Here is a 15,746-nt window from a genome sequence, read left to right as displayed (position 1 = left end):
TGTATACAGGCTGCCAGCCACACCCACCCCAGGCTGGCCTGGTGCCTGAAAGCCTCAGTCACTTGGATCACTCTTCTCAGCTCCCTCAGAAGCCTGAAACATGCAGTCCTTCTGGAGGCTGCTACAGTGGGGAGTGAGAAACGGAGGCAACTGGGCTAATTCCACTGTGTCTGAAGCCCTGAGACCCTCCTAGCAAACTGGAAGAAGGTACCTGCCTAATAGCTTACATGGTCATTGGAGCTTCCCTGTCTCAGGGACAATGTCCCCTCCTTGCAGTGACCCCTGCACTGTGGGTCCTACTTCCCTGACCAACAAGGTCAGTTGAGAAACCTGGTGATTCTGTGGGTGGCAGCAGAACCTGGCATTCCACACCCACTGAGTGGAAAGAGGTCACTTTGCTGTCAGTTTGTCTCTCAATGTAGAGTACATGCACCACAGGGCCTGGGAGCCTCTCTCGGGAGCTCTCACATTGGCCATCAGAATGACACTGGACTAAACCCTTGTCAGCCCTGTGGATGAGGAGCCTGGACCAGCAACACTGATGGAATGTTCCCTGAGGTGGGGTGAACAGGCAGATTCTGCTGGTAGGCGGCCTGGTGACTGCCCACGGCAGAAGGCCAGAGCCTTGCTGGTTTCTGCAGGGTTGTCCTTGGGCCTAAGTTTTTCCATCTTACAGGTAGGGTGGGTGCAATCACTCCAAAGCTCTGTCCCTGTTCAGCTGAACGGACACCTGTCAGCCAAGACCTCAGAAAGCTAAATACACAGTGGCCTATGACCCAGCAGGGCCCTCAGAAACATGGCAGAGGAACTGAGGAACCTGTACCTACATGTTCACAGCAGCCAAAAGAAAAGGCCAAGGGCCCAGGGGTGAATGCATGCATGGACTTACGGTACACTTCCTACACACAGGTAAGAATATTACTCAGCCTGAAAAGGGAAGGAAATTCTGGCACATGCCACAGTATAGACAGAACCACAAAAAGTCACATGTTATATAACCCATTTAGATAATGTATCTTGAACAAATCCTCAAAGACCTGAAGAACATGACAAGCGGTCAGGGCTGGGGGAGGGGTGAACTGTTGATGGGGACAGAGTTTCCTTGTAGGGAAGACATTCTGAAATGGACCATGGCTTTAGTTACCCAGGCCACCAAAGGATTGTGTTTTGTTTTGTTTGAAACAGGGTCTTACTGTGTACCCTTGGTTAGCCTTGGAATTCACTATATAGACCAGGGTGGCCCAGAACACAGAGATCCTCCTTGTCTGTGTCTCCAGAGTGCTAGTATTAAAGGCATGCACCACCGCACTCCAGTCCAAGATGGATTTTACAGTCTGGATTATATGTACCATGAACCTCCTTGATCTGTTCCTGGCCAGTGCTGCTCCCTACAGGCAGAGGCCCTGTCCTGCAGCCACACTCACCATAGTCTGAGTCCTTGAAGCAGGCATCCAAGTGGTCCTGCTCCTCGTAGTCCTCCAGATCCACACTGTTCTTGGCAGTCCTCTTCAGCAGGCGCTTGCCTGTGCCTTTGCTGCCACCGCCATTCTTCCGGGCACCATGGGCTGCCAGTGAACCACCCTTGGCCTGGCCAGTGCCCCATGTGGTCTGCAGGCAGGAGTCAGAGGCCTGCAGGTTGGCCATGGACAGCATTCCCTGAATGGCTTCCTGTGTGCTGGGGGAGGCAGGGGGCTGGCTGGGGACACAGAGAGACAACAGGCACTCAGCCATGGCCCTTGGCCCACAGCCCAGGACATTTGGATCATAGACTAGAGCTCGTAGTCCATAATCCACAATTTGTAGTTCAAGGTGCTGTAACTGCAGCCCAAAGCCCAGGGCTGCACACACACCTGGCATGGACAACCAACAGATGACAGAGAGCAGTGTGCACGGACTGGTGACTTAGCAGTGGGGAAGGCCTGGCCGGCCCTTCTGTACACTCAGCCACACTCTGGGAAAGGGACAGACATGGGTCACAAGGAAATGCACAGAGGGTGGATGGATCGGATCAGATCTCACACCATCACACAATGGTTCTTACAACTTGAGTTGGCCAGAGGCTCAGCTGCCTGACTCCTGCATCCTGCCAGCTCTCTATGTCCTTCCATGGCTGGCCCTGACCTCAGTCTTAGCCAGGGGCATCCCTTCTCCTCACTCCTAGGCTGAAATTAAGAAGTCCCCACTTCACTCCCATGACACATTAACCCAAGGTGATCCATGCCCAAGTATGAATCCAGACCCTCATCTACACCTTCTGTCTACACCTATACCCACACCTGCATCTATACACACATGTATATACCTGTGTACCCCATCCTCATCTACACCTGCACACACATCCACACTTATACCCTCATCTACACCTACACCCCATCCTCATCTACACCTGCATCCCATCCTCATCTACACCTGTACTCTCATGTACACTTGTATACACATCCATCTACACCTGCACACACATCCACACTTATTCCCTCATTTACATCTGCACACACATCCACCTACACCTGCACACACATCCATCTATACCTGCACCTACACCTCCATCTTCACCTGCACACACATCTATCTACACCTGCACCTACACCTCCATCTTCACCTGCACACACATCTATCTACACCTGCACCTACACCTCCATCTTCACCTGCACACACATCTATCTACACCTGCACCCTCAGCTACACCTGCACCTACACCTCCATCTACACCTGCACCCTCAGCTACACCTGCACCTACACCTCCATCTACACCTGCACACACATCCATCTACACCTGTACTCAGCCCTGCACTCCCGCCATGTACACCTGTATGCATGCCCATATCTCTATCTGTAACAACGCGTCTCTTGTTAGGCACAGCCATGCCTCAACTCAGCCAGGCTCCCTCTCTGGGTCCCTCCATACAGAGTTGCAAGCTTTCTCTTGATCCCCAGACTTCCTCTCGTCCAGCTCCATGCAGGACTGCCCACAGGGTTCCATCCACATTCTTCTGCAGTCCTTGCTGCTACGCCCTTTTTGTGCTCTTCTAGCAATGCCCTTATCTACTGTCCCATGCCCTCACCTCTGCTTGGCTGCACTGGTGTCCTGCCTTCCAGAAAGAGCATCCCAAACTAGGTGCAGGGAGTAGTGCTGATCACCATCCCTGGATCTGAGGCCTGGCCGCTGCTGGATTGCAGAGACCCTTAGGGCTAGGTTTTGGGTAGTCTTCAGTCTCCAGCAGACCCTTCAACAGGCTCAGCACCCTATGCTGGCCCAGCCTGCTCACCTCCTCCAGTCTAGACTTCCCACCTGTCTAAGCTAGAGCCTCCTGGACAGCTTTAAGAATACCCACACCTAGGCCCCACAGGAGATTCCGAGTCATGGTCTAGCAGAGGATCCAAGTGTCCACGTGATGCACAGGCAGAGAGAGCACATGGCTCCATGATAAACTGGCCCAGTGAGAGCTTTCTCTGGGGACTTTCTAGAACTTACTCTAGCTCAGCAGCCCTGCAGCTGAGCCCAGCCTAGAAAAGAACGGCTTACTCTAGCTGGTGAGGAAAAGCTCTATCAGCACAGGGTACCGGCTCCAGCAGGGTCTGGACTAGAGGCACATAGGCTCCCACTGTCCCCACCCTGTGCTCTTTGGTCCCTTTTCTCCTGAGACTCTTGCATCAAAGCCCTCTTGACTCCAGCTTATCCCTTGCTATATCCTGAACACCTGAGAATGACATCCAAGTATCTGGACACTTTAAGAAAGACTTTTGCAGGGGAAAGGCAGCCCGGCCTCTGAGAAGAAGGTGTGTGAGAGGATGTCATGGCAAGCCCAGGCCCAGAATGGTGGTGAATGGAGGAGAAACCACACAGCACTGTGCAGACCCCTACTACTCAAGATGACACACGAGTGAGACAGAGGCGGGCACGTCGCCTTGTGTACAGGCTGAGGGACCCAGGCAGAGCTCTAACAGGGACCTAGAAAAGCTGCTGCACAAGGATTCTAGAGACAAAGGCCCTGGGGGGAGGGTCAAAGAGATGGAGTAGTCCCAATGGGGCTGGATAGGTAAGGTTGGACAAAAGCTATCTCTTAGGCCAATGCCCCATGGACAGATGGACATTTCCTGAGCCTGAGGAGAGGGAATTAACTGTCTCCACGGCCCTCTGTGAAAGCTGCCTCCTGGGCTGAAGTCATAATGGAAGGCCAAGTCACACAACCCTGAGTTCTGCAGAAAGCAATGCTGAAGCCACCCTCAGAATGCCTGCTCTGCCCCATGCACAATGCCTGGGCTATGTTTTGCAGGCCAGCAGCTGCCCTGGAATTGTCCAGCTACGCCAGTCTCATGGACTTCTCAGAGCAGGGACAGACCACTGTCAAGAACAAATAGCTCACTTTATACTCTCTAGATACAAAGCCCTAGGTGCAGATCACAGGGAAATCCGCCATGAGGATCCTAAACACTGATGACAGGACCCCCAAGAGAGCCCTCCTGAGCATGTGTTCTGCCCACCCATGTCATCTGGGTGACCCCAGACCCAGCTGGCCCATCTATCTACAAGGTCCTGGAGAATCAATGAGCAGAGTTTAACCAGTCAGCATGGAAAATAATACTTTAATCCTCCAATTACCATACCCAAATCCCCTTCTTCTCCCACAGCGGTAAACACCAAGCAAACCAGCCTCAAGAAATTAACATATTTTCCTCCCTTTTCTTCAGCTATTTTTTTTCCAAACAGTCAGTACTTAAAACAGAGCAAATGGACCATCAAAAAATGACCTATGCTCCAAATGGGAGACTTTGGGAGAGGAACTGCCTGCGGCAGGCTGAGGGAGCTGGCTGGTCTCTGAGGCTCTGGCAGGCACAGCAGGCACGTGTGTGAGGATGGCGGCAGTGTCTGCAGAGTGCTCTCCCCAGACTTGGGGCACAAGGTCATGGCAGCTCTGGTTTCTCATTAGCAGACAGCCCCTTCCTGGCCCCGCAGATAAGGGCTCAAATGCCCCATCTGTGTTCCATCTTCGTGCCACCCAGAGTTCCCTCTCCACAGCACCCATAACAAGGTACCTGATGGCTAAGACCAAGGCCCTGTCTGCCCTCATCCTGGGTGGTGCCAGGTTCACCCCATGTTCCAACTTCCCATGCCGTTCCATTGAGGTCATGGGGAATCCAGGGTGTTGGGGGAAAGGGTCTCTCAGACCCTGAGATCAGTCATCAAAGTGTTCGCTAACACATACTTCCTCCCAAAAGCCAGGCATTGCCACCGCCATAGACCGTGTGAAGTCCTGCACAGGCCCACAGTCTGGAATGTGGAGGGGTTGTCACTTCCAATGGGGAAGAGGCCACAGCCAGGCTTCACCATGTGGCCACCAAGACTCTCACTGCAAGTCAGGCTGAGCCAGGATCCTGTGCCCAAAGCCATGCACACCCCTCCCATCATGCTTCACTCCCACTAGGAAAAGGGCCTGAGGCGGCTGACTGTGAACATGATATTGCGTTCAAAACAGCAATCTATGAAATAGAATATGGCCAACTAATTTAGGAGAAGCTTGCTTCAATCAAGTCCTAATCCACCTTACTGGAGTCTTCATATCATCTACCAGCAGACCTGACCAGGCCTCCACCTGCTGGAGCAGCCTGAGAGTTGGGGTAGCTGGTGCCCAAGGCAGTCATCCAAAAACTACTCAGGCAGATGTGGGAGCAGGCATCCAAGAGAGGTCTTGCCAAGAGAGGAAGGCTAGACTTGCCTTCCTGAGTATGAGGGATCATGAGGGACTGGCACTCACAAGCGGACATAGCTCAGTAACCCGACAACCCCTTAGCAGCCCTGAGCCCAAGTTGGGCTCCTGAGTCAGGTCAATCCAGTGTTGTAGACTATTAGTTTACGATGTGTTACATTTGTTTACACTCTGGAGTATCTGTTTAATGATGCAAAGGTGTGTTGCAATGTTTTATGTTACATTTACTTAACTCTGTAAAGCTGTGTTACGTTCCCTGTCTAAAACACCTGAGTGACCTAGTAAAGAGCTAATCGACCAATAGCTAGGCAGGAAAGAAAAATAGGCAGGGCTGGCAGGCAGAGAGAATAAATAAGAGGAGGAATGTAGGCTGGGAAAAAAAGTGGGGAGTGAGAAAAGGAAAAGGAGAGGACACCAGGGGCCGGCCACCCAGCTACCCAGCCACACAGTCAGCTACGGAATAAGAAGGAAAGAAAGATATATAGAATAGAGAAAGGTAAAAAACCCAGAGGCAAAATGTAGTTAAAGAGAAATGGGATAATTTAAGTCAGAAAAGCCTAGCCTGTCTTTAGCGGGACATTCATAGGTGAAAAAAGTCCCTATGTATTTATTTGGGAGCTGGGTGAGGCCCCCAAAGAGTAAAATAACACCAGCTACAACCCAGAGCCTGGCCTGCCTCTGCTACCTCCAAGTTGTGGGGCCGTGAGAAGGCTAAGTTCCCTGAACCTCAGTTTCCTCAACTATACAGTTGGAGTCCGAAGATGTCATGAAACTAGAGAGTTGGGAGGGAACTACTGTCCCCGATGTGTTAGGAAGTGTAGGCTGTGCCCCTCAGTCAGCTGTCAGTGCCACACCTGGAAATGCCACTAAAGTTTCGATGGGAAATAAACAATGGAAGTGCTTAAAACCCGAGCCAGCAATGTGTGAATCGAACGGGGGCCATCGAGAATGAAAGAAAGCCTATCCTGGCTGTTCCCCAAGCCCAGCTCTCTGCAATCAGAGCCTGGTCCCTGTCCACATCCCACTGCGTGACCAGTACTGGGCCAGCCTGAGCTCTAAGCGCCGCAGGATGCAGTCAGAGCCCACCTGTTGGGGTTGTACTCGAGTGCCCCGACCTCCTCGCTGGCCTGCAGCAGGTCCAGGATGCCTGCGGCTGAGCTCCCACTCTCCTTCTTGGCTTTGGCATTGCGGCCTGGCTTGGTGTCCGTGTCAATGTGCAGAGAGCCCTCATCAGAGGAGTCGTCACTCTGAGGAGCCAGAGAGAGAGCAGTCGGTCAGGGTAGGACACTGGGGGGGGGGGGGAGTCCTTCAAGGGGAAATGAGTCTTAAGGAGCTCTGGTCTAATGAATGCTACAGGATAGTCTCAGGCTCATGCAATGGGCAAGGCTCTCATGAGACAGATGTGGGTGCCAAGTCTTCCCTAAGGCTCTTGAAACCACAAAGGTTAAAGTGGTCTTTATACCCTATGCCTCTTTTCCAAAAGGAAGCCCCAAATTCCATCAGGATGCTGTGACTCAAAACCTCTGGCCTAAATAAGCTTATCCCAGCAGGTGGTTCATGTTCTTCCTGGGCTCCCCAGAAAACATAGGACCTCAGCAATGACCCTTTTCCCCAAAGAGTCAGTCTTGGAGGTCACCTTAGAGCCCTGCTGGCAGGAACCCACTCCCTGTCACTCCTTTACCTGGGGATGTCCCTGAACATCAAGCAGAAGCGTGCTGCAGAAGCTGAGGGCACAGCTGGGCGGCTCACCTTGTATCCTGCAGAGTCCAGCTTCGGCTTCGTGGTGGGCATGAGGAGCGCCTCCTTCTTGTCCAACAAGACTGAAAGCACAACACACAGGAGTCAAGTGGAGGCCTCCAGGGGGCTGGCCGAGACCACCTGGAACCTCTTGCCCACGCCCACCACACTCACAGGACAAGTCCCTTTTGGGGGCGTTCTTCTTCCTCCTGATGGGAAACTCGTCTATCTTCAGCTCCCCATCATCTGAAACATACTCATACTCATCGCGCACGGGCTTGGCCTTGTCCTCTTTGAAGCTCTGCAAGGTCCCGAACACACCAGGGCTGCTCGGAGGCCTGAGGGCCTTGGAGCTAGAGTAGAAGGCATAGGTCAGCAGGTGACCCCAGGGCCCTGAGGCTAGCAGACAACAGAACTTTATGGGGACCTGAAAGAAAGCATCCACTTGGAAGGCAAGCAGCTGGCCAGGGACTATGCAACCCTTAGTTTCCACTGGGGGAGTCTGCTCATGGGAAGGGGCATGGCCCAATCCTATAGCTCCCTCCTTCCCTCCATGTCACCTGGTATGAGGCCCAGTCAGGCACTGTGGAGAAAGATCTAAACAACTGAAGTTCTGGAATGATCTACCCACTTCAGTTCTGACAAGCACAGCCTCCACCCTCCTTGCCAGCCTGCCAGAGTTTAAATCAAATCCAACCTTCATGTCCTTTGATGCATACTTATTTTTACAAAACAACAACAACAAAAGCACTTCAGGGCTGAGTCACAGAGCACCTCCACTGGGCTATGAAATATTGTGTGTCTCTCTTCTTGCTACGACAAGGCAGGGATGCTGTGTCCCCATGAGCAGATCAGGCTTAGGCCTCTCTGGACTTTCAGGACAGACTTTCTCAATAGTAAGGACAACAACCTGAACAGAATGTTGGCCACATTGACAGAGAGCACACCAGGCCATAGTAGCCTCCAGCATTCTCAGAAAAGGCTGTCGTCCTGCTGTCTTATTAAAGCACAGACCACCACACCCGTGCACATGTGTATACGTATGGCTCCAGAGGCTCATCTATTTTGTCTGCATATTCTGAACTCGTGGCCCTGTCATAGAACTGATGTCACTGGAAAGTTTCTCTGAGACCCAGAAATGACACTTCTAATGAAATGACAGAAGCAGACTCATCCGATCAGGGTAGCAAGGCCAGGCCCGTGTGGGTTTCACTCCACCAAGTAACTACGAGTGCATCCACTTGGCCCCAGGCCTGTTTCTCCATCACCACAGGCCTTTTCCTCCCTTCTCAGAAGAGGAAGCAGAGGCTGCCACTGTTGCAGGTCACAGGAGTACCTCAGAGGACACGTCTGTCACCTTACACCGCATGGGGATTATGGATGTGGCACATGTGCCTGTGGCCGCAGTGGCAATGTGAGACTCACCCAGGTTGAAGCTGGCACCTCCCCTCTCCCAGGCCCTCCACACCAAATCCGCACCCTTCCCCACGGCACCCATCACAGCTGTGAGTTTATGTGACTCTTGTGTTTACTGAGATTGGATTATCCTGCCCTACTGGCTACCGGGCTCAGAGACCTGTGTCCTAATCCCTACTTGATCCTCAACATTAGTTCACACCAGCTACTCTGCCGGGGAACCCCTGCCCCCTCGCTGGCCCTCACTTTAGCTGTATTCTCCATGTACCCTGCAGACTGCTCTGGAAGCAGAAACAAAGGTGTTCCATGCAACAGAGTGGCAGTGAGCGAGTCAATGACTCTGGAGAGAGCCACTGAAGGGTGTCAACCAAATGTACTGTGTGTATGTGTGCACACGCGTGTGCGCGCACGCAATGAGGGTATATAAATGTCTTATGCATATGGTGTGTGGGGTGTATGTCTAGTATGGACAGTGTTGGTAGAGGTTATGAGGAAATGTATATGTTTGTGTGTATGATGTCATACATACATGAAGTTCAATTTGGACTGTCCACTGGTGTGTGCATGTGACAGATATGTCTGTGGGTACAGAACGATGCACAGTATTTGTTATGTGTAGTGTAGATTGCATGCACAGTATGGGGACATGTATGTGATATGGGACATCTGTAGGTTCACCCTCGCCCCTGCCCAGGCTCTCACATACCCCAGAAGTTTTCTGTTGGAGAAAGAAAAGGAGAACTTGTCCTTGTTCCCAGTCAGGGGTGACTTCTCCAACCTCTGCTCCTCCTCCATTTTCAGTAAAGAGTCAGGTTTGCTGTTCTGAAAGCAAGACCAAGGTTGTCCCTGAGCCCACTGGAATGAGGGGCTAGTATTCCAATCCATGTTAGTGGGTATAACTTGGGACTAGAACATGCCCAGGAAAGCTGTTCATAGATGCGAAGGCTGGTCTGGTCATCAGCATGCAGGACCCACCCTGGAGTGCTGCGCAGCCTCAGGGAATGGGAACCCAGACCAGAATAGGGCCATGAAGGAGGTGAAAGGATGCAGGAAGACAAGGAGAAGATGACACATTCGCTTTTGTTCCCACACTGTCCACAGAGGGTGGCTTATAGGAGGTCACGTGTGCTCCAAACTCACAAAGACTTTGCTCAGGCCCCACCTCCTGGGGACAGAACATACCCTACCACAGGTCTACACCCCACCCTCACCTTGTACTTCCACTTGGCCTCTGATTTGCTCTTCGTTTGCTCTCGGATTTCCAGCCTTTCCACGTCATTCTGTGTGTGGACTGTGTCCTTATTGGGAACACTCAGGACACTCTTTGGGGTCTGCAAACAGAACAGTCATGACCCAAAGGTGGACAGAGGTGAATGGGCTTGGGTTACAATGGCACAGGAGCCCAGTGGTTCACTCCTGCTGGTCCACACATCTATCCATCCATTCCTTCATCTGCCCATTTATCTATCTGCTCATTTAGCTTTCATTTCTCATTCAACCATCCACCTACCTATCTGTCCTTCATCCACCTGTTTATCCATTTACCCGCCTATCCGTCTATCTCTCTGTCCATCCACTGCCCTTCAGCTGACCAACCCACCTATCCACCTACCTACTCATACATACACACATCCTTCTCTCCCTCCCTTCCTTGCCCCAGGAAAACAGCACCAATGGAATATTACAAGGCATGGGCATGGCCCCCAAGATGTAGGAGAGAAGTGTATTCATCCTGGAAGGAGCTCACGACCAATAGTTCTTAATCTCATGGTTCAGTATGACCCTTCAGTGAGCCATCTCTCTGTCTACTGGGGCTCAGGCTCTCATAACAAACCCTTCTCCTAACCCTCCGCCTTCTCCCAGTGTCCTCCTCAAACTGATGCCTTGTATATCTTCAGGGCCTTAGTCCAGAAGTGGGTTCTAGTACTTGGAAAACTAAGCAGGGTGGCCTCTGCCTAAAGACCACCACCTGCATCAATCCAGTGGACCTCCTGGGTGCTACCCCTGCCACGGTATAAACATGTTGTGCTAGCTCTCTCCAGAGGGCTGCACTGCTCTGCGGGATCTGCCTGGGGTCTTGGCCTAGTGGCTGGCACAGACAGGGAAGTACTTTGGACAGATTTATCAATAGGCAGACTCTGGACCCCTGTACTCTCTGGAGACCATACTCCACAGCTGGTCTCCCCTCCCCACCCAGTAACAAAGGAGAGCAAAAACATGTGAGTCTTTGCTGTTCCCCTTGGTGTGACCGCAGCACATTACGGGGAGGAGCTCAAGGGCCCCACCTTTCCTTTCTTGGGTGGCTCCATCTTGGTCAGCGCCTCCTTTGTGTGGGCCTCAAGCAGGTCCAGGTTGGGGATGGTGGGTGAGGCTGACTCCTTGCACTTCTTCCCTTTCTTCTTGCTTCCATCCTTGAGCTTCAGGGTTTTAGGGGGTTTGGGAGGCTTGGAGGGCTTGGGGATTTTGGATGGCTTGGGCATCTTCACAGTCTTGGGTGTCTTTTTTTTGGACACTTTCTCCAGGAGGGATCGAGGTGGGGTAGCCTCAATAGGAGATGGCGGTTCCTCCTTCTCCCGGTCCCCATCACAGACCTCATCTGAGGAGGCGACAGCATTTACTTCAGGTCGGACAGTTTTGGAGGCGTTCTGGTGTGGGAAAAGGAAAGAATCATTTGTGTTCCCTCTAGACCACGACAGGACTCAGGGGACCCTTATAGCCACGTTTGGAGAAGCTGTTAGTCCAGAAAGGAACACACAGCCCACACCACGTGACACCCATATTTGTTTCACATTGTCAAGGGGCAGGCCGCATGTTCACACGTTGTCCAATAACATCAAGAAATGTTCACAGAACCCTAGAGCCCCGTGTGACATACTCACATTGACCTAGTCCCCCATCACTCAGTCCCCACTTCCTGGGACTATTCTGCCCTACCCAGGCCCAGTTCCTCCAGACTCAGGAGACCTGGGACTCAAACTGGACTCAGGGTCCCCACTCTTCTCTCCCTCCGCCTTTATCCCCAAGCACTCTCCAAGCTCTGGGCACAACACTAATGCAGAGAAAGTTCTCTGGCAGGCTCGTCCCAGGGGTCTGTCACCCTGGCATGGCCTTACCTCGCTGAGCCTGATCTCTTTGGCCAGGTCCTTGATGAGCTGCGAGGGCCTGAAGTGCTCGGGGAGCTCGTCCTCGTGCTCTGCCAAAGCCTGTGCAACAGTGGGGTCAGTGCCAGCCTGGCCACCGCAGTACCGCAGTCATTCCCTGTCCGCCCAGCCAGGGCCATGGCCATCCCACGGGGTGAGAGGCTACCATGGAGCACGGCCTGGTGCCCAGGACCCTGGGCCCTGTCTCTGTGAGCCGCTTCTGTTAGTGGAAAAGACTGGGCCTTGTCTGATGCCACCACCAGCTAGCTGACTATGGAGTGGATGTGGCCAGCTTTCTCGTCCTGACCATGTAGTTAAGGTGAGGTGGGAGGGACCCCTGGACTGTCCCAGCTCTGAGTCTCAAGAAGATGGCAGCCATTGAATGGTCCCAGGAGAACACTGGCAGCCCACTCCACCAGGCCCACACTGGGTAGAAACAGGCCACGGACATTGTTCCCTACCTGGCCTCTGCTAAGGCTCTGGGAGACCTCCCACTTTTCTCTCTGACCTAGAAGTGATCCCTGGTCCCTCAAGTAGCAGGTGAACAGGCACTCTGCATAGCGAGAGCCCCTAGCAGGAGACAATATCACAAGGTTACCCTAGGCTAGGCCAGACTCATTTCTCCTTCTGTAGCGACAATCTAGGCAAGAGGAGAAAGTCAGTGGAACACTTTCATCCTTGTGGCCTCTGAGAAACAGTTCCCAGGGGCTGGAGGAAACCAGTGCACAGGATCACAGGAGAGGATAAGGAGGAGGGAAAGGTGCCCCAGGTCACAAAGCAAGTTAGTTGGGAGGCTACATCCACAGGCTGTGTGGATGCTGAGTGACAGGAGCCACAAGTGCATCCCTAGCGCTTCCTGTCCAGTTCCAGATGTGTGGTCAATGCACCAGCCCTTCCTGGGGCCCTCCCTGCCCTCTCCAGGTTATCAGAAAGTTGTCCTAGCCAAAACTCCCGAGGGAATCTAGCCCTGGGGCCAATGACCCCAGGCTGGCCCAGATGACCTACATCTGTCCAACACGCCCCTCAGGGGATCATGGTTAGTGTCAGCAGGCAGCTTAGGCCAGCCTGGGGAAGACACTTGTTCTGTAGGACACACGCTTGCTATCTTCCCCACCCACTCCCTGTTCCCTCAGACAAGAACACAAGTGAGAGCTCCCTACCTGCTTCTTCGTCCATGACCTAAAAGCACCATTGAGAATTTTAGCTCCTTGGACTAAATGTGGGGGCAGCTGTTTCCCAGACTTGTGAGAACCTGGGAAGGACACGATAGGTTAGTGTGGTGGCTGCTCAGCCTGCCCCAGCAAGAGGCCTTCCAGAGGCCACTGCCCCAGGACACTAGTCCAACTGCCAACGGTTCTCCTTGGAATCTGGGGTACCCGCCCACCTGGCACCTGCCCTGCAGGGAAATGTCTGACCTCCCATCTCTTCCCATCCCACATGAAGCTTACCAAACAGGGCTTGGGCAGGCCTTGTCTATTTCCCCTCTCTGCCCAGGACCTCCAGCCCTGTCTAGGTGGGTCAGAGCTTACACCAAGTCCCCAGGGACCCTCTTATCCTATGTCCTAAGGGGCATGACCAGGGCTTACAAAGGGCCAAGATGTCCCTTAGACCAGGACTGCAGGTCGGCTCAAGTCACCCAACCTGGAGTGACAGTTACCTTTGAATGCTTCCAATAGGTGCTTCCCCATGTACCAGCAGGCAGTTTCAAAGTTGGGAAACTGAGTCAGGCTGCCTAGTTTTAACCTTCTTTCCACCTCATACGCCCTGGAAGCCACAGAAAAGAATGAATCGGTGCAGGAAGCATCAAGTAGACCACACCAAAGGGAGATCCAAGCTACTGAGCCAGCCCAGCCTCCCCGGACCTGAAGAGATCCAAAGTGATGGCCACCATGAGTTGAAGCAGTGGGTTGTGGTTACTAGAGAGGTTGGCCATAGTACAAGAAAGATGACAGCAGCCTTCCTGATCCCAAACTACTGCTAGGCTTGCCTTAGCCCAGACCATGAAACCCATTCCTCCTTCCCCTCAACACAGAGATGTCAGCATAGCAACCCATAGCTAGGTCCAGCCAGGAGTCTGGCTATGGTGCCCGTTGGGCAGCCTGGTTCAAGGGTGGACAGCACTGCAGGAGTCCCTACCTCATCTGCATCTCCACACTGAGGCTGTGGAGGAAATGTCCAGCGAAGGCCAGGCAGTCCACGGGCGTGAGTGTGGCATATATCCAGCCTGAGGGAGACATGCAGAGCTGTGGCTAGCTTCTACCTTCTTCCCATAACTGCTTTCACCTTCCCCACTCACCATGGACTACCATCCCAGGCCTTGCCTCATTGTTCCTCCCTGTTTGGGCCAGGTAGGAACCTCTCAGAAAGATGGAGAGCAGAGTGTGTCTGAGGTAACACCCCGGTACCAGACAGATAGAAACTGAGGCTTCGGAGCCAACCGGACATAGTCAGGACACCCCCAGACAGCCCTGTCATCAGAAGAGGGGGCCCAATCTCAGACCTGCCCACACAGGGGTGAGAAGAGGTAGGGCTTGAATTGTCACTCTTCTGAGAGGCTGAGATTTGTCTCTAGGTTATTCCAGGGGATGGAGCTGGGACCAGACTACAGAGACCTAAAAGATCTCCTAGAGCCAGAGTCAGAGCCTGAGTTTAGTCAGGTTCTGGGGCCTCATTTGGATCATGATTTTAAACAAAAAGCCATATACATAATCATAAGGAAAGCTGCAAGTGGATCAGCTCCTGCATGGGACAGTGGGGCCCACGCCCCACTCTCAACATGTGGTCACATTACTTCAGAGGGAAGGAGTCTTTTGGAGTGAACTTTTCAGTTCTGAGATTCACCCTCCCAGGAGAACCTGGCAAGCTTAGCTGCTCAGGGCATACTTTATTATATTAGTTTAAGCGTTCCTCAGGAACACTTCTAATACCTACCCTCCTCCTCCAGAGCTACTGACTGAGCCAGGTCTCCCATGCCAAAACCAGCTGGCCACACAGCCCTGAGGTAACCTGGTGCTGGCTAGGGTAGGTCCACCACCCAGGCCTCCTGCTGTGAAAGGCCCACTGCTGGTCCTTCCAGAGGGCTGAGCCAGCCAGGGACAGCAAGACACTCCACCATGAGGAATAGGCAGTGAGTATGACAGCTGTCAGCCTGGGTACTGCACACTCACCTGAGGGGATGAAGAGGGTCTGTCCCTGCTTGACAGTGCACTTATAGCACTTGTCCACCTGGTCGGCAAAGAACATCTCGCTGTGGTTGGAGGCTGACCGCCAGCGCTCATACAGGGAGATGTTGGCTGAGGCTGGCCGGATGAGATAGAAGATCTTCTCCCCCTGCAAAAAGAGCCCACTGGGTGCTGAGGATGCTGGGGTGGGGCAGAGCCCACTGGGTGCTGAGGATGCTGGGGTGGGGCAGAGCCCACTGGGTGCTGAGGATGCTGGGGTGGGGCAGAGCCCACTGGGTGCTGAGGATGCTGGGGTGGGGGCAGAGCCTACTTGGTGCTGAGGATGCTGGGTGGGGCAGAAGTCATAGGGTGCTGGGGAACACTGGAATAGATGGAGACCCCCAGGGTTCTGGTAACATTACGGATGGGGTAGAGTCTACAGGTGCTAGAGACTTTCCCAGGGGATATAGCCTACTAGAAGCTGGGGCACAGAGGCAGGCAGCAGGGTCCACCAGTGATAGGGACAATGGGTGCCCTTCACAGCCTGCTGGGGTCAGGTAATAGGTTCTGACCTGAAAAGCATTCTC

The 15,746-nt window shown here is 53.1% G+C and overlaps 1 protein-coding gene across 2 annotated transcripts in view; it reads right to left on the bottom strand.

Annotated features, from left to right (window-relative positions):
• The window catches only part of Phf2 (PHD finger protein 2), a 73,370-nt gene that overhangs the window by 4,425 nt on the left and 53,199 nt on the right, over window positions 1–15,746 (bottom strand). For both annotated transcript variants that reach the window (XM_085699484.2, XM_085699485.2), the window contains exons 7-18: window positions 15,166–15,328; window positions 14,135–14,222; window positions 13,656–13,762; window positions 13,159–13,250; window positions 11,972–12,061; window positions 11,144–11,503; window positions 10,070–10,189; window positions 9,565–9,680; window positions 7,617–7,795; window positions 7,455–7,525; window positions 6,792–6,952; window positions 1,425–1,696 (exon numbers count right to left, since the gene is read on the bottom strand). In XM_085699484.2, coding sequence (XP_085555610.1) covers window positions 1,425–1,696; window positions 6,792–6,952; window positions 7,455–7,525; window positions 7,617–7,795; window positions 9,565–9,680; window positions 10,070–10,189; window positions 11,144–11,503; window positions 11,972–12,061; window positions 13,159–13,250; window positions 13,656–13,762; window positions 14,135–14,222; window positions 15,166–15,328 — 1,819 coding nt within the window. The remainder of the gene's footprint in view (window positions 1–1,424; window positions 1,697–6,791; window positions 6,953–7,454; window positions 7,526–7,616; window positions 7,796–9,564; window positions 9,681–10,069; window positions 10,190–11,143; window positions 11,504–11,971; window positions 12,062–13,158; window positions 13,251–13,655; window positions 13,763–14,134; window positions 14,223–15,165; window positions 15,329–15,746) is intronic.

The sequence above is a fragment of the Myodes glareolus genome, chromosome 14 (assembly GCF_982192425.1).
Source record: "Myodes glareolus chromosome 14, mMyoGla1.1, whole genome shotgun sequence".
NCBI classification, from domain to species: Eukaryota; Metazoa; Chordata; class Mammalia; order Rodentia; family Cricetidae; genus Myodes; species Myodes glareolus.
This window is presented reverse-complemented; position numbering and strand designations above follow the sequence as displayed.